This window comes from Asterias rubens, chromosome 11, assembly GCF_902459465.1.
Source record: "Asterias rubens chromosome 11, eAstRub1.3, whole genome shotgun sequence".
In the NCBI taxonomy this organism is placed as follows: domain Eukaryota; kingdom Metazoa; phylum Echinodermata; class Asteroidea; order Forcipulatida; family Asteriidae; genus Asterias; species Asterias rubens.
In genome coordinates, this window is record NC_047072.1 from 1,109,268 (window position 1) to 1,127,545 (window position 18,278).

The 18,278-nt window shown below is 41.9% G+C and overlaps 1 protein-coding gene across 1 annotated transcript in view; it reads right to left on the reverse strand.

Moving 5' to 3' along the window:
- The window catches only part of LOC117296767 (probable C-mannosyltransferase DPY19L3), a 39,535-nt gene that overhangs the window by 1,253 nt on the left and 20,004 nt on the right, over positions 1–18,278 (reverse strand). Inside the window, exons 5-15 of the mRNA XM_033779812.1 lie at positions 17,196–17,319; positions 13,330–13,464; positions 11,704–11,835; positions 11,012–11,116; positions 10,367–10,440; positions 8,113–8,271; positions 7,598–7,859; positions 6,482–6,538; positions 4,332–4,414; positions 2,520–2,652; positions 1,251–1,409 (exon numbers count right to left, since the gene is read on the reverse strand). Coding sequence (XP_033635703.1) covers positions 1,251–1,409; positions 2,520–2,652; positions 4,332–4,414; positions 6,482–6,538; positions 7,598–7,859; positions 8,113–8,271; positions 10,367–10,440; positions 11,012–11,116; positions 11,704–11,835; positions 13,330–13,464; positions 17,196–17,319 — 1,423 coding nt within the window. The remainder of the gene's footprint in view (positions 1–1,250; positions 1,410–2,519; positions 2,653–4,331; positions 4,415–6,481; positions 6,539–7,597; positions 7,860–8,112; positions 8,272–10,366; positions 10,441–11,011; positions 11,117–11,703; positions 11,836–13,329; positions 13,465–17,195; positions 17,320–18,278) is intronic.

Below are 18,278 nucleotides of genomic sequence, written 5' to 3' on the forward strand. Positions count from 1 at the left end.
TTTTTCCCCGAGGGGGAAAAATCAGATGGTCTGGAAAACCCTCGTGGCAAAGCAGAGAACTAACGCACAACTCAACTCACATATGGCCCCGACCGGGAATCAAACCGGGGTCACCTTGGTGAGAGGCGAGCGCTTTACGCACAAGCCAACCGTGCCACCAAAACGCACATAAGGTTCAGGGATGCCAGGCGCAAGAATCAGAAAAATACTCACAATATACTACTGTGTAAACCTGATAGTCGCGGGCTAGTGGGCTAGTGGCAATTTCCACCCCTTTTTGTTTGTAGAAGTGGGATCATAATTACTTCTCTACAAAACCCTAAGAATTTTATTATTTGGTTTGAGCCATACGCTGATGTGTGTAAGCACTGTATACTCAGTCCTTTCCTGATTCCTGTGATAACAAATCCACAAGCATATGTCTCCGGTGGGATTTGAACCCGTGATCCTTGTCATTCTAAAGGGTAAGACCATGATCTGTATCCCCTAAAGCAAATTGTACATTTATTTAATTTTTGCAGACGTACCCACTGCTAATATATAGGACTCATCTTGCTACCGGGCACTCCTGGTGAACTAGTGGTACATGTTATACATTTCTAGAATGACAAGGATCACGGGTTCAAATCCCACCGGAGACATATGCTTGTGGATTTGTTATCACAGGAATCAGGAAAGTGCTGAGTATACAGTGCTTACACACATCAGCGTATGGCTCAACCCAAATAATAAAATGCCTAGGGTTTTGTAGAGAAGTTTTGATCCCACTTCTACAAACAAAAAGGGGTGGAAATTGCCACTAGCCCGCGACTACCAGATTTACACCGTACAGCTGGGCTACTAACTTTTCCAGTTTGATAGCCCAGCGGACTAGTGGGAAACTTACGCAAAAATCAATACCACAAACAGCAATGAACTGTGCTAATGATGTATAGTAAAGTTTGTGCCGTCACTCAAGACATAATGTGCTTTTCGGGCTACCAAAATCTCATCTGTCGTCGATTTCACAAAGAGTTAGGACTCGTCTTATCTCGAGTTAGGACGAGTAACTCGTCCTAACTTAGGATTAATCTTAAGGTCTGCATGCTACAGTGCAGGGCTGGGACTCGTCCTAAGTCCTAAGATTAACCTAAGTTAGGAAGAGTTTTGTGAAATCGACGGATGGATACTAAAAATTCTTGGTTACTAGCCCTGCTGACTACCGTGAAAAAACACTTAATTTTGACCCCTGACTAATATTATGTACTTACATGTCCATTTGTCATGTCAATGAGGTCTGGTAACCTACATCCCTGCTGTGAGGCCCTTGCATAACAGATACTGTCTTCCAATATGATATAGTCTGTCCCCGTGGCTTTGTGAATGTCATAGACGTCTTTGGGTGTACGCTGACCGTAATACTGATACAACTGAATCAAAGCGGAACAACAATTCAAGACTTTATAAGTATTATTTATTTGGCAATTCACACAAATTATTACATACACCTGGGGTGGATTTCAAAAAGGTAGTCCTAACTTTGGACTAGTCCTAGGCAGCGCTAAGAGATAGGACTGGTCCTAAGTTAGGACCAGTAACTCATCCTAACTTAGGACTGGTCCTATCTCTTAGCACTGCCTAGGACTAGTCCTAAGTTAGGACTACCTTTGTGAAATCCTTCCCAGTACATGTACAAATAAGACAAGTAGGATTCAAACAGTCTCCTGATGATGACTAGAGCAAGCTAGTCGAAATGTTGAGACCAATTCAAGAACTGACTCCACGGTAGTACAGTTAATTACGATCCTATAAGCTACAGTAGTAGTCCCAGCCTATTTCTATACCATCCGCCCAGGTAATAGTTAATAAGCAGGACAGTTCTTTTCAGAACTGAGAAGTCGCCCGAACACCCGAACAATCTACTCCGCGGTAGTAGAATTAAGCAAGACAGTTCTCTAAGAACAAACTCTACCTGGCAAGTAGATACACACGTGGTGTTATCGCAAACCAAATATATATTGATACCTCACCATGCAATGCCTCAAATTCTATATTGGGTGCATTCGTTTAGCTTCCCTGGGTCATCCCTGGTCTGCCCCGGTGCATTTAAAAAGCTTTTGACGTCATTCCAGGGGATCACCCAGGTCAGCCCCCAGTGCCCTGCTTGTGGAGTGGGTCACTTGGGGGCTGGCCCCAGGTAAACGACGTCACTGTGAGAGCAGTGAGTGGTTGTTCGTTAAGCTCTTGTCAGGGGTTCTCCGGGTTAACGTGCCGGCGCTCTACCAACTGATCTATCTGATAGCTCAGTTGGTAGAGCGCCGGCACGTTAATCCGGAGGTCATTGGTTCGAATCCCACTCTAGTCAATTCTTTGTTCAACCCCAAAAATCATTTCAAAATTTACTCAGTCAGTTTACCTTGTGGTTTATATTGAAATTTAGAAACTATACAGTTGAAGAAGCTGCCAACTGAGGGCGCTAGACAAGATGATACACTTGTCACAGTGCCTGTCTTGCGTCGAAACCCTGATTGCTGACTCACCTGTAGAGTACGTTCTCTTAGCTCCTTGTCCTCGTAGTGAGGATGATTCGTCAGACGACGTCCCGTACAAAGCTTGACCCCTGCCAGGAGCTGCATACTACCACTGAAGACGGTTGCTTTGGGAGTTTGCTGCCTGCAAGACAACATTATTCAAAGATTAAGATTAAAAACATTTATTGTCATGATAAAAAACATGAAATTTGTCTTCCCTGTGTAAAGGAGACTATACGTTACATACAAGAAAGGCATAGCAAAAATAGACAACAAGAATAAAATTACAATTTACAGATATATACAAACAGATAAATATTCATCGCTTTAAAGCCATTGGACACTTTCGGTACAGAAACAAAATCAAAAGTTCACAGATTTACAAATAACCTACAGGGTTTACAGAAGGTAATGGTGAAAGACCTCCCTTGAAATATTATTCCATGAAATGCTTTACTTTTTGAGAAAACATTAAAACAAAATCAATTCTCGATGTCGAGAATTCCGGATTTATTTTAAACACATGTCATGACACGGCGAAACGTGGGGAAACAAGGTTGGGTTTTCCCGTTATTTTCTCCCGACTCCGATGACCGATTGAGCCTAAATTTTCACAGGTTTGTTATTTTATATATAAGTTGTGGTACACGAAGTGTGGGCCTTGGACAATACTGTTTGCCGAAAGTGTCCAATGGCTTTAAAGGGCCTGTATCTAGAAAAACCATTCACTGCGCTAAAGGACCCAGGGAAAACTTAATGGTTGGCTTGGCTGAAGAGGTAGGTTGTGAGATTAGATGAAAGAATGTTGGGTTGTAATCTTAGGGTGAGAGGCAAGCCGTTCTACCGGCAGGGGGCTGAAACTGAAAACCGTCTATCCCTGTGAGCTTTCAACTTGGACGGTGGAACAACAAGCAAGTCGGCATTACTGGATCTTAGTTGACAAACGGGCTTGAACGGTGGGAGAAGCCTCTGCAGGTACAACAGGGATGAGGTGTTGGTGATACAAGGGTACGTTGTACCAAGGCGTTTTAAGATGATGCGTAGCTTGACAGGGAGCCAGTGTTATAATGCTTGTGAGTGTCTTGCTTAAAGACACTGGACACTTTTGGTAATTGTCAAAGACTAGTCTTCTCACTTGCTGTAGCTTAACATATGCATAAAACAACAAACCTGTGAAAATATGAGCTCAATTGGTCGAGTTAATAATGAAAGAAAAAAACACCCTTGGCACACGAAGTTGTGTGCATTTAGATGGTTGATTTGGAGACCTCAAATTCTAAATCTGGGGTCTCGAAATCAAATTCGTGGAAAATAACTTCTTTATCGAAAACTATGTTACTTCAGAGCGAGCCGTTTCTCACAATGTTTATACTATCGACAGCTCTCCATTGCTAGTTACCGAGTAAGTTTTTATGCTAAAAGTTATTTTGAGTAATTACCAATAGTGTCCACTGCCATTAAGGACACAAGTGTCCAGACTGCAACTTGAACAAACACTCTGTTGAGCAGAAACCCCAGGGGCCAATTTCATAGAGCTGCTAAGCACAAAAATTTGCTTAGCATGAAATTTCTTCCTTGATGCAAACAGGATTACCAACCGAATTTCCACGTGATTTTCAGGATAAGCAAACAACAGCTGAATACCAGTAACAAGCAGTATGCAACAAATGGAAATTCGGTTGGTAATCTTGTTTTTATCGAAGAAGAAATTTCATGCTCAGCAAATTTGTCTGCTTAGCAGCTCTATGAAATTGGGCCCAGAGCTTGAGTCCGGTGCCCTTGACCACTCTGTCATGACAGGCCATGTTGGCAATCGCTTACCTGATCCAGTTCATGAGTTCCACAGTGTCAGGATCATAGAATTCACGTAATTCTTCAAGATCGGCGTAGACTTTGTCAAGAGTCTGAAACAACGACGAGAATATACCATAAGAATTGGAATGATGTGATGACAGCATCATAGCAGAACAAAATATTTTATTAAAAAGCAGGGGTGCATGACCAGGGCCCATTGTCATAGCACACTGCTAAGCACACAAATTTGTTTAGCATGAAACTTCTCCCTTGATAAAAACAGGAATGCCAACCAAATTTCCACTTGATTTTTAGGGCAAGCAACCAACAGCTGTATACCAGTGAGAAAGCAACATGCAACAAATGGACATTTGGTTGGTAATCCTGTTTTTATCGAGAAAGAAATTTCATGCTAAGCAAATTTTTGTGCTTAGCAGCTCTATGAAATTGGGCCCAGGCGGTAAGGGAGGAGTGTCCACTACCACCCACTCACAAAATAATAACAGTGAAATTAAAACAATATAATTGTTTGGTTTTACCGCGGCACCATTGTGTGTAAGCACTGTAAACTTAGTACTAATTTCCAAGAGTCCTATGGACAAAATCTACAGGCTTATTATTTGCGAAGGATTTGATCCAACAACCTTTGATATTTTAGACCACAGAGCCTGCACGGTAACTAGAAGCAGTCCGAGTTGTGAATTTTTTCTTTTCACAGGACTCTGGAAGGCTCTTAGTGTCCAGTGCTTTACGCATACCAGCGTCTCGGTCAGTATATTTAGCCATAGCTGACGCCAGTTATCACGCACAGGATAAACACACAAATACACCCCAGGACATTGTGGCTTACGATCTACAAAACACAAACTCCTCCAGGTAAAAAACAACTAAACATGTACATGTATGGGGGGAGAGAAGTTTTCAGAGCACAGCACCAAAGCTTTGGAACTCCCTCCCGGACACTGTGAAACTCTCCAAATCACTTAACACATTCAAGAACAGTTTAAAAACTCATTTTCATAGAGGCGTTTTTTGTTAAGTTTATTTTCTTATTTTGTTGTTTGCTACTTTCATTGCTTGTTGTTCTTTTGTAGAGTAGCGCCATGAGCGCCGCTTGCGGCGGATACCGGCGCTTTATTAAGTGTCCATTATTATTATTATTATTAAATACACATTCAGAGTAGACTGTCGCATAAGTGAAAGTGTTCTGAGAAGAACCAAAACTACTCAAATCAGATTTACACAGGGTGCTATCGCAACCCTCAACTATTCATGTTATATTGGTCTAATGGTAAAGCAATCGCACAACATCAGTAAACAGTATTGTCCAAAGGCCCACAATTCGTGTATCACAACTTCTTGGTATAAAATAACAAATCTGTGAAAATTTTAGCTCAATCGGTCATCGGGGTCGAAAGAAAATAATGGGAAAACCCACCCTTGTTTCCGCACATTTCGCCGTGTCATGACATGTGTTTAAAATAAATCCGTTATTCTCGATATCGAGAATTGATAAATGTTTTGATGTTTTCTCAAAAAGTAAAGCATTTCATGGAAAAATATTTCAAGGGAAGTCTTTCACCATTACCTTCTGTAAACCCTGTAAGTTATTTGTAAATCTGTGAACTTTGAAATTTTGTTCTGTTCAGAAAGTGTCCAATGGCTTTAAATAATCATTCATAAATACCCCCAGACAGTTTCTCTACTCCTATTGGTGGAGAGCGTGTCAAGTGGGTGTGCATAAACCTTTTGTTAATGCACACTGGAGCTCTGTTTATGCACACTGAGCTGGCTTCCGCGTGTCGGGCGCGCAAGATTATCACGCGGAACGCGCAAATCATAGCGATCAGCGCGTAATCTAAGCGCGCGCGCATACAAACAACTCACGTGCCTCCAACATATTCTTCACAGAGTTTTGGAAAGAAATATTTCAAACCTTGAATTTTCAATTGTTTAAGTGTCTATAACTGTATTTGTTTACGTTTTTTAACAAAAGGGCATTTATGAATGGGAATAAAAGAGTAGTGACTCGTTCTTCAACGTCTGTTTTAAACCTTGCAGGGTCGTTGCCATGCTTTATCACACGGGCGCCTACCCTGCCAGCTTTAAACGCACGTTGAAGAACTCGTCGCTACCCTTTTATTCCCTTATTGTTAATATGATAAATGGTGTCTTACAATGTAGAGTAGTGCAGCTAGAACAATCAGCGTAGCGGTGTGTCTGATTCCTTGGATCTAGGAGTGATGAAAGACAACAAAAAAGATCTGTTAATGACGGGACACAACAATGGAGAACAAGACTCTTGCTTCAAGAAAATGTCCACTAGACACACGACTTGTAGGTCAGAACTCACTGCCTCTAAAATGCTTTTAGAAGACCTAAATTACTTCATCCATGGTCTTTAAAGGTAGGGTCTTTTTTTTAATTTTTTTTTTTTTATGCAAGTCGCCCAAAACAAGGCTAAAAGCCACTCTAGGTTAAGGGCTACAAGGAAGAAAAGATAGACATGCAGAAACTCAGTGGAGCTGAAGGTAGGAATTGACATTCCTCTTAAAAGATGGAAGATCATAGGATGAAGGGAAATATGCACCAGGCAAGGAGTACCAAAGAGATGCAGTGCGAGGGAAACAACTACTGGAGTAGCTCTTTGTTCTACATCTCGGCACAGCCACAGTATAAGGATGAGAACAAGCAGAAAGCCTGGTCTCGCACTCAAACACCCTGACAGGAGGAACAAGGTTAGATAGACTGGTGGAACATTTACCATGGAAATATCTGTAAAACTCGCAAAGGCTGGCTACAGACCTTCGGTGAGAAAGGGGTTGCAGTGTAGTTCCTAACTTTTCTCCAACCAGGTTCATAGATCGGTTTGGTTTTTGCCAATATAATGCTCATTTCTAGGCAACATTCTCAAAAGATTTTGACTGATAAAGTGTCTACTTGTTGAGTAACAGCAAAAAAGGAATGGCCCAGTAATTTCCCCAGCATTGAGCAAAGTGACAGAGGGTACCAACTGCATCTCTAGCATTCCCAAATGGACACCCTTGAAATTTGAATCTCATTCTGTTTCAATGTTCAGCAAAACTAGTGATGCCCAACCCTTAAACAAATAAATGCAAGACAGGTCAACATTTGTCCAACATTTTATCAAATTGTTCCCGTAAGGAATTGTTAATAACAATAATAATGAACGGCACTTATATAGCGCTTCACACGACAGTCCCGAAGCGCTTTACAAAAGTTAATGAGTAAACAGGAAAGTTTTCAGCAGATGTTTGAAAATGTTCTCTCACCGCTGTTTCTGAACTGATGCGCAATCGTTGCAACAGCGCCCTCCATATCCGATAATCGCAGATTCCGAACGCAGCCAGGACGCACATGTGCGGTGTCCAGAGGTACTTGAGTCTTAATATGGTTGCAGCCAGGCCCGCTGAGAGTACCGTCTGGATGGTCAAGTATGCTAACTCTGGACGGTCGCTCAGTACGTGGGAGGAGTCGGTGTCTATGATGGGGGCTTCGTCGTCTTTCTTGCCTTTGGCAATCTCAGCTTGTTTTCTGTTGCAGAGAAAACATGATACATACTTCTGTTACAAATAAAGATGAATTTGACTTCCATAAATGGCCGACTCTGTTAGTCGACGAGGTAAAAGGAAAACCACGCAATTTCATGTCATCCTTGTGTGGATCACAAGATTGTGTGGATATCTTTCTAACGTGCATTTTATAACAAATGGTTACAAACGCTTTTTTGCAAAACCAACTCAACCGATCCAAGGCAACGTGTTCCTTTAAGAGTGAACTTGCTAACCTCCAGTTCTGGTAGACCGCTACGGCTAGAGTCATCAACAAACCAGTAAGTGTAACCACATAGAGAGGGAAGACTAGTCTCCGAGTCAGCCGCCATATGGTGTCCATCGGTAAGAAGACAAAGGCTCCGTTACAGGAGTATAAACGAGCATCAAAATCCCTGAGGGAAAAAAGGGGACAAAAATTACTGGTACAACATTCTTAACAAAAAAGAAGCATGGAATCTCATGGAACAAAGATACCTTCAAAGTAGTACTCGAAATAAAATCAATCAATTAAATCATTAAATTGATAAGACACCAATCCAACACTTGCTGCTCATAGAGCCAGATATAGTAGGCTTTCGAGAACAAAAAACTAATAAATTGCGTTTGTATGACTTGACTACCCAAACTCTAAGCAAAAATCAGACAGAGAAGGATGCGTTTTGCTGGCCACTGCTACAGGAGCAACAACCAACCAGTGTCCAATATTGTTCTGTGGACCCCTAAGCATGGGAGGAGGAAACCTGGTAGACCGGCACTAAATTACACTGACATTCTCAAAATGGACACGGGACTTGAATCAACAGATTTCAGGTCGGCAATGGGGGACAGGAAGGGTTGGGGAACCATCGTGATTCAAAGACACCACTCGACTAAAGCATGCAAGCATGACTTGAGTTTACATTTGAATTGATAAATACAGTTGCAAGTATGAATATTGAGAGGTAGTGAGTTCCAGCATCTGGGTCCAGTTACTGAGAAGGCCTTGTCACCTGGGCCCAATTTCATAAAGCCTGTAAGCACAAAACTGAAATGTCTTCCTTTATAAAAACAGGATTACCAACCAAATTTCCATTTGTTGCACATTGCTTGTTACTGGTATTCAGCTGTTGCTTGCTTATCCTAAAAAAAGGTGGGAATTTGGTTGGTAATCCTGTTAGGAAGAAATTTCATGCTAAGCAAATTTTTGTGCTTAAAGGCTTTATGAAATTGGGCCCTGCATATATGGAGGCCACTTCGGTTGGGCAAGCTGAGATCAAGTGGTAGGTCCTGGCTGGGGGGGTCTAGTTCACTGGACCTAAGCTCTGGGGTTATCAGCAGCAGAGTGTTGTAGAGTGTCATGGCCGAGTGGTTAAGAGAATTCAAGTTCTGGTGCGTTTTCACTGGAGTGTGGGTTCGAATCCCGGTCGTGACACTTGTGTCCTTGAGCAAGATACTTTACTATAATTGCTTCTCTTCACCCAGGGGAATAAATGGGTACCTGCGAGGGTAGAGGTTGATATAGTGAATGAAAAAGCCTTTGGAGCGATGTAAACTGTTGCCCAGGTTGTATACTCCCAAGGGAGCTGAGAAACATTAAAAAGGGATGTTATTGGCCCTACGACCAGGGCACTAATGTAAAGCGCTTAGAAAATTAAGTGTTAGTTTTTAGGCGCTATATAAATCGAAAGTTATTATTATGTTATTATTCCATTCCTGGTCATGTCACTTGTGCCCTTGAGCAAGGTACTTAAAGGGAAGGTTACACGTTTGGTAATTACTCAAAACAAATTTTAACTTAAAAACTGACTGGGTAACAAGCATTGGAGAGCTGTTGATGGTATAAAACATTGTGAGAAACGGCTCCCTCTGAAGTAGCATAGATTTTGAGAAAGATGTAATTTCTCACTAAAATAATAAAGACTTCCAGCCAGAAGTTTTTTATTCCTATCTGAAAGCAAACAAATTCGTCCAACAAGGATTTATTTTTTCTCTCATCATTTTCACGCAACTTCGATGACCAATTGAGCTCAAATTTTCACAGGCTTGTTATTTTTATGCTTATGTTGGGATACACCAAGTGAGAAGACTGGTCTTTGACAATTATCAAACATGTACCTTCCCTTTAACTGTAATTGTTTTGTAAAAAGGTTAGGAAGGTAGTGCATTCTGCTCTGCCAGTCATGCTCCTAGTGGATGATAGCCATGCCTACATCCTTACAGACTGTGAATGGAGTTAACACTGTTTCATCCCCAGGAGTTGGTGACAGTTAAATTTGGTTGAGAGCCCAAATCAGTTAAGTGTAGCCCTCACTTTGACGTGACCATCCAGCATTGTGATGTAAGGCTATTTTTCATTCAAATTGTTTTTAAAAGATCTTTTCGCCACACATTTTACTTCCAAAATACAGAACTCAAAAATATGTTTGTGCTGGGGGGGGGGGGGGTCAATATTTTCATGTTAAAGCTCCACAAGGAAGTTTTACATTACAGGAAAGGGATCTCACTTACATGGTGTTATCGATGCCAAACTTTGCCTTCAAAAACTTGAAGATGTGTTCGTCCGCGTCCACACCAATAGTAAACTAAAGAACAGACAACGAAGAAAGTAAGTGATTTGTCATAGAGCTGGTCAGCTGTTACAAAAAAGCTCTATTATCTATCCGAGTTTTGTGGATTGTGATATTTTGAGATAGTTAGAGTTTCATACAGTTCTGTATTATCCTACAATTTACTGAGAACATCATCAGACGTCTACAAATACAGCTGCTTTCCTTGCACCATTAAAGACTGGGATGAGCTTCCTCAAGACATCATGAAGCTGCCCAACTTGGAGCAGTTCAAGGAGGCCATCAGATGCGAGTAGGCCAGCGTCGTCTTTTACTTCCATGTATCTCTATTTTTGTATATATTTTGGCACCCACTGAGCACACAAACCATCCACCATCGGCAGCCGCACCCTTGTCTAGATGCTGAATAGGCTTTGACAAGTAGACTTAGGCTTTAGTAGAAGAGATCCTGTTTAAGCTTTAAAAGTGCGCCACTATAGAGGTACTTGTATTTTGTATCTTCATGCCAGGGGTTGCTAGTGGTATCAAATTATGTGTATTTTCACTGGGGGGGTTGAGAAATATATTGATACCCCTTTACATGTACCTTGATGGAGACATTTATGATGACCATTAGAGTTAGACATGTGACAATGTGGCAGAGCAGTTTGGCTACCCGGGTGCACATCCCTGCGGGTGATGGGCGTCGTTCCTGTAAAACAAAATAATCAGTTTACATGTAAGAATGTGTTCGAAAAGACTCTAGACACCTGGGCCCAATGTCATGGCTCTGTTTACCGCCAAAGTCCGGGTTTAAGACTGATCCATTCTCCACTTACTCTGCAAGCACTGTGCTCGCTGTGTAAAGCAAAGAATGCCTAAAAAGGTTGTGCACTCTGAAAAATCTTTCTCAGCTCCCTGAGGAGTAAAAAGCCCCGGGCTGCCGTGGCGCTCAAAAGGCTTTTTCATACACAATATCAACCTCTACCAACACCTCAATAAGCATCTTGCTCAAGGACACAAGTGTCAGGACCGGGATTCGAACCCACACTCCGATGACTTGACCACCAAAACTCGAATTTGATGTTCTAAACCACTCGGCCATGACATCCATTCCCAAGTTCTGTCAAAAAATCCACAGGCAAATCACTCAGGTGGGATTTGGAGACAGTTTTAATCCTATGTGTAAGCAGTGGGCACCACAACAATCTTAAAGATGTGAAAATATTAAACCAGTCAATATATCTTGCTGGAGGTATCTCCAAGGGTTTAAACCCAACCATTATCTTAAGCACCTACCTGGAGCCGGAGATCTAGAAGAGCTGCTAAGATGAAACTGAAGGCGAGAGATCCCAGGAGCATCTTATTGAAGAACTGCAGCGCACACACTGAGAGGATTGAGACGCCTTGGATCAACAGAAGACGATTGACCTGAGAAGGGGATAACGAGTACAAAAATATCTGCTCAAATTCTTAACCTCAGAGTGATACAATTATCAATCGACAGAGGAGACTCTACTTGAGGAAGTGTCGTGGCCGAGCGGTTAAGAGCACCGAATTCAAACTTTGGTGTTTCTGATCAGCAGAGTGTGGGTTCGAATCCCCAGCCGTGACACTTGTGTCCTTAAGCAAGACACTTAACAATACCTTCGTCCTTCGGATGGGACGTTAAGCCAGTGGTCCCATGTGTTATGTAACGCATGTAAAAGAACCCAGTGCACTTATCGAAAAGAGGTGGGGTTCGCCCCGGTGTTCCTGGTCCGATCGGCAGCAAATTGCGCCACAGCACCTTGTAAAAGCAATACATGTTGCTATCAGAACTAGGTCTCATAATTCTAACGTAGTGCCACATCTGGCAGGAAATACTGTATGTTACAGCGTCACTGGGTGACGGACATGTGCGCTGTATAAGAAGCCACAATTATTATTATTATTATTATTATTATTATTATTATTATTATTGAGAAGCTTCACATAATCAATCAATAAGTTTGGAAAAAGTATATGTGCCAGTTTACAAACGTGTCCTAAGGAAAATGAGGTCAGTTGATTCAGATGAATTTCACCCTGCGAATAGTTTGTTTGAACTGATGAGAACATTTTAAAAAATGTTTTCTGGCTTCTGCAACTTTGAGGGGGAGCCGACAAAACTTTTACAACCAGTTCATCATGCCCTCTATAAATGTCTCTGATAACTATGAAAGGAGAAAACCAGCTGTGATGAGTTGCCAGTCTAATGGAGCCACTAGTGAAGTGGTGTTCAAACGTCACTGAAAAAATTGTGAGTTAGTTCACCATTTTTCATCCATTGGAATTGGTAAAATGAATAATAATAATAATATTTACTGAAGCTAAGATGATGTACCATGTAACTGAAATTGACTGGAAAACCGCACAATATTTCAAAGGACATTTGTGTGATTCATTATGTTCTGCTTTTAAAACGTCGTCCAAACAATATTCATTTCATAAAAACCAAATGCGCAGGCAATGTGTCCCTTTAACCAAAAGAACACAAAGTTTTCCTGAAACCACTATATTTAGCAGTGGGTACAGCACAGAACAAGTTCGAGTGCGCCCCGTGGTTAACTAAAAGTTTGACTCAAACCCAGGCTGGTCGACCATTGGTTGACTACTGTGGTTGCCCATTTGGTACCAGCCACGAGCCCTTGGTTTCTTCCATGGACCCAAAAGCCTGTTCAATGCCAATATGTTTAAAGCGGTGAAGGGAACCAGTGACAATACAGCAACAAATGCGGATAGGCAATGGAGTGTTCCTGATGGCTGACTAAACTTTCAGACAAGTTGCTCGAGTGAGTACGTCACTGCGCAATGTCCGTTGCTGTCAGCTAGTGGTCAATCATGGGTTGACCAAATGTGTGCACTTGAACTTGCTGATGTGATGTAACTGAATTTGACTGGTACCTTGTTTGTTGGGACCATACCCAGACATGAGGAGCCGTACAATGCTATGGCTTGGAGTAAGAGCACAAACTGGGAGAATTGCCAGGTTAGGACGAAGAGAAACGAACTCAGCGTAATCAGGACCAGACTCACTCTCTGCAAAAAAGATATTGTCATTTAACATTGTTGTTATTCTATATTATTTATTTTGTTACACATCCAACAGCGCATTCAAGCAAATAAAGCCCAGTCCATACTTCCTGCGAATGCGAATGCCAATTTTGACGTCACAAGGCTTTTTTCGCTAAAAGATCAACTGATGCAAATTATTTGTTGCATATTCGTGACGTCAAAACTCATACCGCATTCGTATTTGCAGGAAGTATGAGCCGGGCCTAACAGGGTGGATAGGAATCAAGAAGAAATGTTCAGTTTTAGATGTGGTAGGAAAAGCCAAATGGGAAAATAGTCCACACACTGATAATACAATCCACATTAGATGCATTATTACATTCCGGTTTTATATTCCCCACCAACTTGCCATACATTGTACACTGTCAAGATCTGCCACTCAAGACGAGTGGTAAATGAAGATACAGAGGTTGAAAGATTCTTTGAAGCGACAGGAATGACTGGAGAACGTGCTGCCAGGGCCAAATTTCGAAAAGTTGTTAAGCAGAAAATACTTCTTTGCTAAGCAAAAATTGAGTGGGGCACCAGCCACAACAATGCAAACTATGTAACTTTGGTTGGTAACCTGTTTCTGCTTACCGATACTATTATCTGGTTATTGTGCTTCCAGGCTTTGAGAAAATTGGACCAAGTAAGGTAGCACCACCAACTATCACAGACTATGATGGTTGACTGAGGTCCAAATGGTGATCCCATGACAAACTGCTCTCACTCACAAACCGCTATACAAGTCAAATAAAAATATATAGTGCCCTCTGTGGTTGGAATGGATCCAGCTTGGCTAAAAGCAAAAAGCGAAGGTCTTGATTCTAAGACTAAGTCTTTATGAACTTCTGGCATGATATTTGGTCCTTGGAAAAAGTAGAAACACTGTATTGATTAAGGGCTAACCACATGTTCACATGCATAGGCCTGAACAGCCATTTCAAGCCAGTTAGTCACAGTTTGTCTGATTTTTCCAAGAGCGAAAAACTACTCGGAAATCAGACTAAAGTAGGAATATCAGGTCTAGAACTTCTCAGTCGCGATTTTTTTTAAAACAGAGTCTACCTCTCTCCAGCAATGCAACTCCCAAGTTCCATGCTGTAAGATTTGATTATCTCTCAGTACACAAGGTCAAACCTGTCCAAACATTCTCCAAATTTAATTTAACAAATCTCAGTTGTTTGATGAAAACAATTCCCCTCAAATCTTTCCAGTTGATGTTTTTCCCCCAAGTTCTCCTAGCAGCTGCAGCAGGTGTTGGTAAGCCAGAGAAAACCTGGGAATTACTGCCCAACATAATTGAGTTTCTGGACAAAATTACGGAGGACAATTTCTTCATGTCGGTTTCGTTTTTGGTGTTGAATGTTCCAACATGAGGATTTTGAGAAAACAAACTTTCGTGTTCAAGCCCCACCTGTTCTTCCTTAGACATTTTTATGAAAGATTATCAAATTAGCGAACATTTTTTTCAATCCTTGTGGGCCTTGAAATAGTGTTCGGCACTCACAGCAAATGTCATGGTGCTTTGTGCTATTTGTTTGGTGCCCCTTGCAAAGTTCCAATACAAATTTACATTTTCCTCATAGCGTGCCCCTTATCACAAATGGCCATGCCCCTTCAAGCTCAAAGTTCAAGGCCTGCCCTTAGGACATTTTTTTTCCAAAAAAAACCCCAATCACAATGTGTTTAAGGCAGTGGACACCTGGTAATTACTCAAAATAATTATTAGCATAAAACTGGTAACGAGTAATGGGGACAGGTTGATAGTATAAAATATTGTGCGAAACGGCTCCATCTGAAGTGAAGTAGTTTTCGAGAAAAGAAGTAATTTTCCACGAATTTGATTTCGAAGACCTCAGATTTTGAATTTGAGGTCTCGAAATCAAGCATCTGAAAGCACACAACTTCGTGTGACAAGGGTGTTTTTTCTTTCATTATTATCTCGCAACTTCGAAGACCGATCGAGCTCAAATTTTCACAGGTTTGCTGTTATATGCAAATGTTGAGATACACCAAGTGAGAAGACTGGTCTTTGACAATTACCAATAGTGTCCAGTGTCTTTAACCGTCTCCAAAGCCAAATTCTTTCTCAGTTGAAGGAGATTTCTATCTTTTGAATTCGGATATATATTCTCAACGCTCTTATTAGAGCCACCAAGAAGAGATAAGATCATGAAGAAATTTTAGTTTTAGATGTGGGAGGAAAACCCCAGAGAATTATTCCATGGAAAACCAACGCAGTCAGGTAGGGACTGAAAACCCAATCCAAATAGTGCCCACAGTGGGATTCGAATCGGAGTCCTAGAGGTGGAAGGCAAGATAAGATACCACTAAGCCAACCTTCTATTGATCTCATACTGTGACTGCATTTACCATTTGCTCCAGTGTATCTTTGGTCAGTTAGAGGCAGAAAACGCAAACCACATAGTGTCCTGGTGGGATTCGAACCGGAGTCCTAGAGGTGGAAGGCAAGATAAGATACCACTACTCCAAACCTGAGGATAATCTCATACTGTGACTGCATTCACCATTTGCTCCAGTGTCTTTGGTCAGTTAGAGGCAGAAAACCCAAACCACATAGTGTCCTGGTGGGATTCGAACCGGAGTCCTAGAGGTGGAAGGCAAGATAAGATACCACTACTCCAAACCTGAGGATAATCTCATACTGTGACTGCATTCACCATTTGCTCCAGTGTGTCTTTGGTCAGTTAGAGGCAGAAAACCCAAACCAAATAGTGCCCACAGTGGGATTCGAATCGGAGTCCTAGAGGTGGAAGGCAAGATAAGATACCACTACTCCAAACCTGAGGATAATCTCATACTGTGACTGCATTCACCATTTGCTCCAGTGTCTTTGGTCAGTTAGAGGCAGAAAACCCAAACCACATAGTGTCCTGGTGGGATTCGAACCGGAGTCCTAGAGGTGGAAGGCAAGATAAGATACCACTACTCCAAACCTGAGGATAATCTCATACTGTGACTGCATTTACCATTTGCTCCAGTGTGTCTTTGGTCAGTTAGAGGCAGAAAACCCAAACCACATAGTGTCCTGGTGGGATTCGAACCGGAGTCCTAGAGGTGGAAGGCAAGATAAGATACCACTACTCCAAACCTGAGGATAATCTCATAACGTGACTGCATTCACCATTTGCTCCAGTGTGTTTTTGTCAAGTAGGGACTGAAAACCCAAACCACATAGTGCCCACAGTGGGATTCGAATCGGGGTCCCAGAGATGGAAGGTGAGGCAAGACAACACTACACCAAACCTGAGGATAATCTAATAACGTTACTGCATTCACCATTTGCTCCAGTGTGTTTTTGTCAAGTAGGGACTGAAAACCCAAACTACATAGTGCACCAGGCATTGCCAGGTGGGACCTGAACCAGGGTCCCAGAGGTGGAAGGCGAGGCAAGACACCACTACACCAAACCCGACTTTAATTTGTGCTGATTATGATAAAACACTTCTGAAGTAACTTTCAAGTGTGTGATCATACACACATTTTTCAAATACTGATAATTTGTTGGTTGGCACTTTATGTCTCACATAATGAATGAATCACAAAACTAAATTTGACCTTGAGCCCCTCTTAAAACATTTCTCATTTGATATCCTTTGAAATGAGGTCACAGCCAATGCTCAGATGTAAAACCACCCCATCTCGACTTCATTTACTCCAGACGTTATTATGTTACAAGTGTAACGCACCTGTTTAGCGATCGTTAAGGTCGGTCTGAGGTAGTACGTGATTAACGCCATCTGGATGTGGATGAACGGTATTGCAAAACTCTCCCTCAATGGGATGGTGAAGTCGACTCGTGTTGTGTCTTCTCTGCAAGCGATAAACAAAAGTGTAAATTAACTCTCTGAAAACAGTAATAAAATAAAAGTAATAATAATAATGGATATTAATTTTGTTTTAACCCTGTAATACACATACATGTATGTGTTAGCACTGTATACTCTGAACTTTCCTGAATTCTTTGAACAAATATCACAGGCATGCGACTTGGGTGGTGTTCAAACCTAGGACCTTTACAATTCTACAGCAGTGTCATACCAACTATATTTCCGAGATTGCCCGCAGGCTAGAGGGAGTTCGAATCCTACATTATGTTTTGGTAGCGGGTACCGCAACAATATAAGAGATGTTAAATTTGCATCGGGGATAAAAAATATTTTTTTTTTTTTTTTACCCATACACCGATGTGTGTTAGCACTATACTCAGTACTTTCCTGAGTCCTGTGAAAAAATATCACAGGCATGTTTCTCGGTGGGATTCGAACCCACGACCTTTGCAATTCTAGACCACCGAGATTGCGGGGAGGCTAGAGGCGGTTCGAATCCTACAGGCCCAATTTCATGGCTCTGCTTACCGCCGAATTCTGCGCTCACGATCGCGATTCCCCGCTTACTTGCCAGCGCCGAATTTCTGCGCTAGCCGTGGAAGCGTAGAATGCCTAGTAACGTGGAGTACACACGTGCAGAAGCCCGAATTCGCCGCTAACCCGTTTAATATGCTTGCCGTAAGCACAGAATTCCCAGCTTCCGTAAGCCCCAATTCTGTGCTTATGGCAAGCAGAGCCAAGAAATTGGGCCCTGATGATGACGTCAGGTGAATTGGGTCAAAAGCAGAGTCTTACTCAAATGCTAAAATGACAACACAACACCCACAAACAATTCTACTGGCATTTGTTTTCCACAGCTGTCACTGGGACTATATGCCCTGCTGCGTTTTGCCTGGCAGATAAATTTCCCTGGAACTTGGACCCCAGTGGAGTGTATAGTGA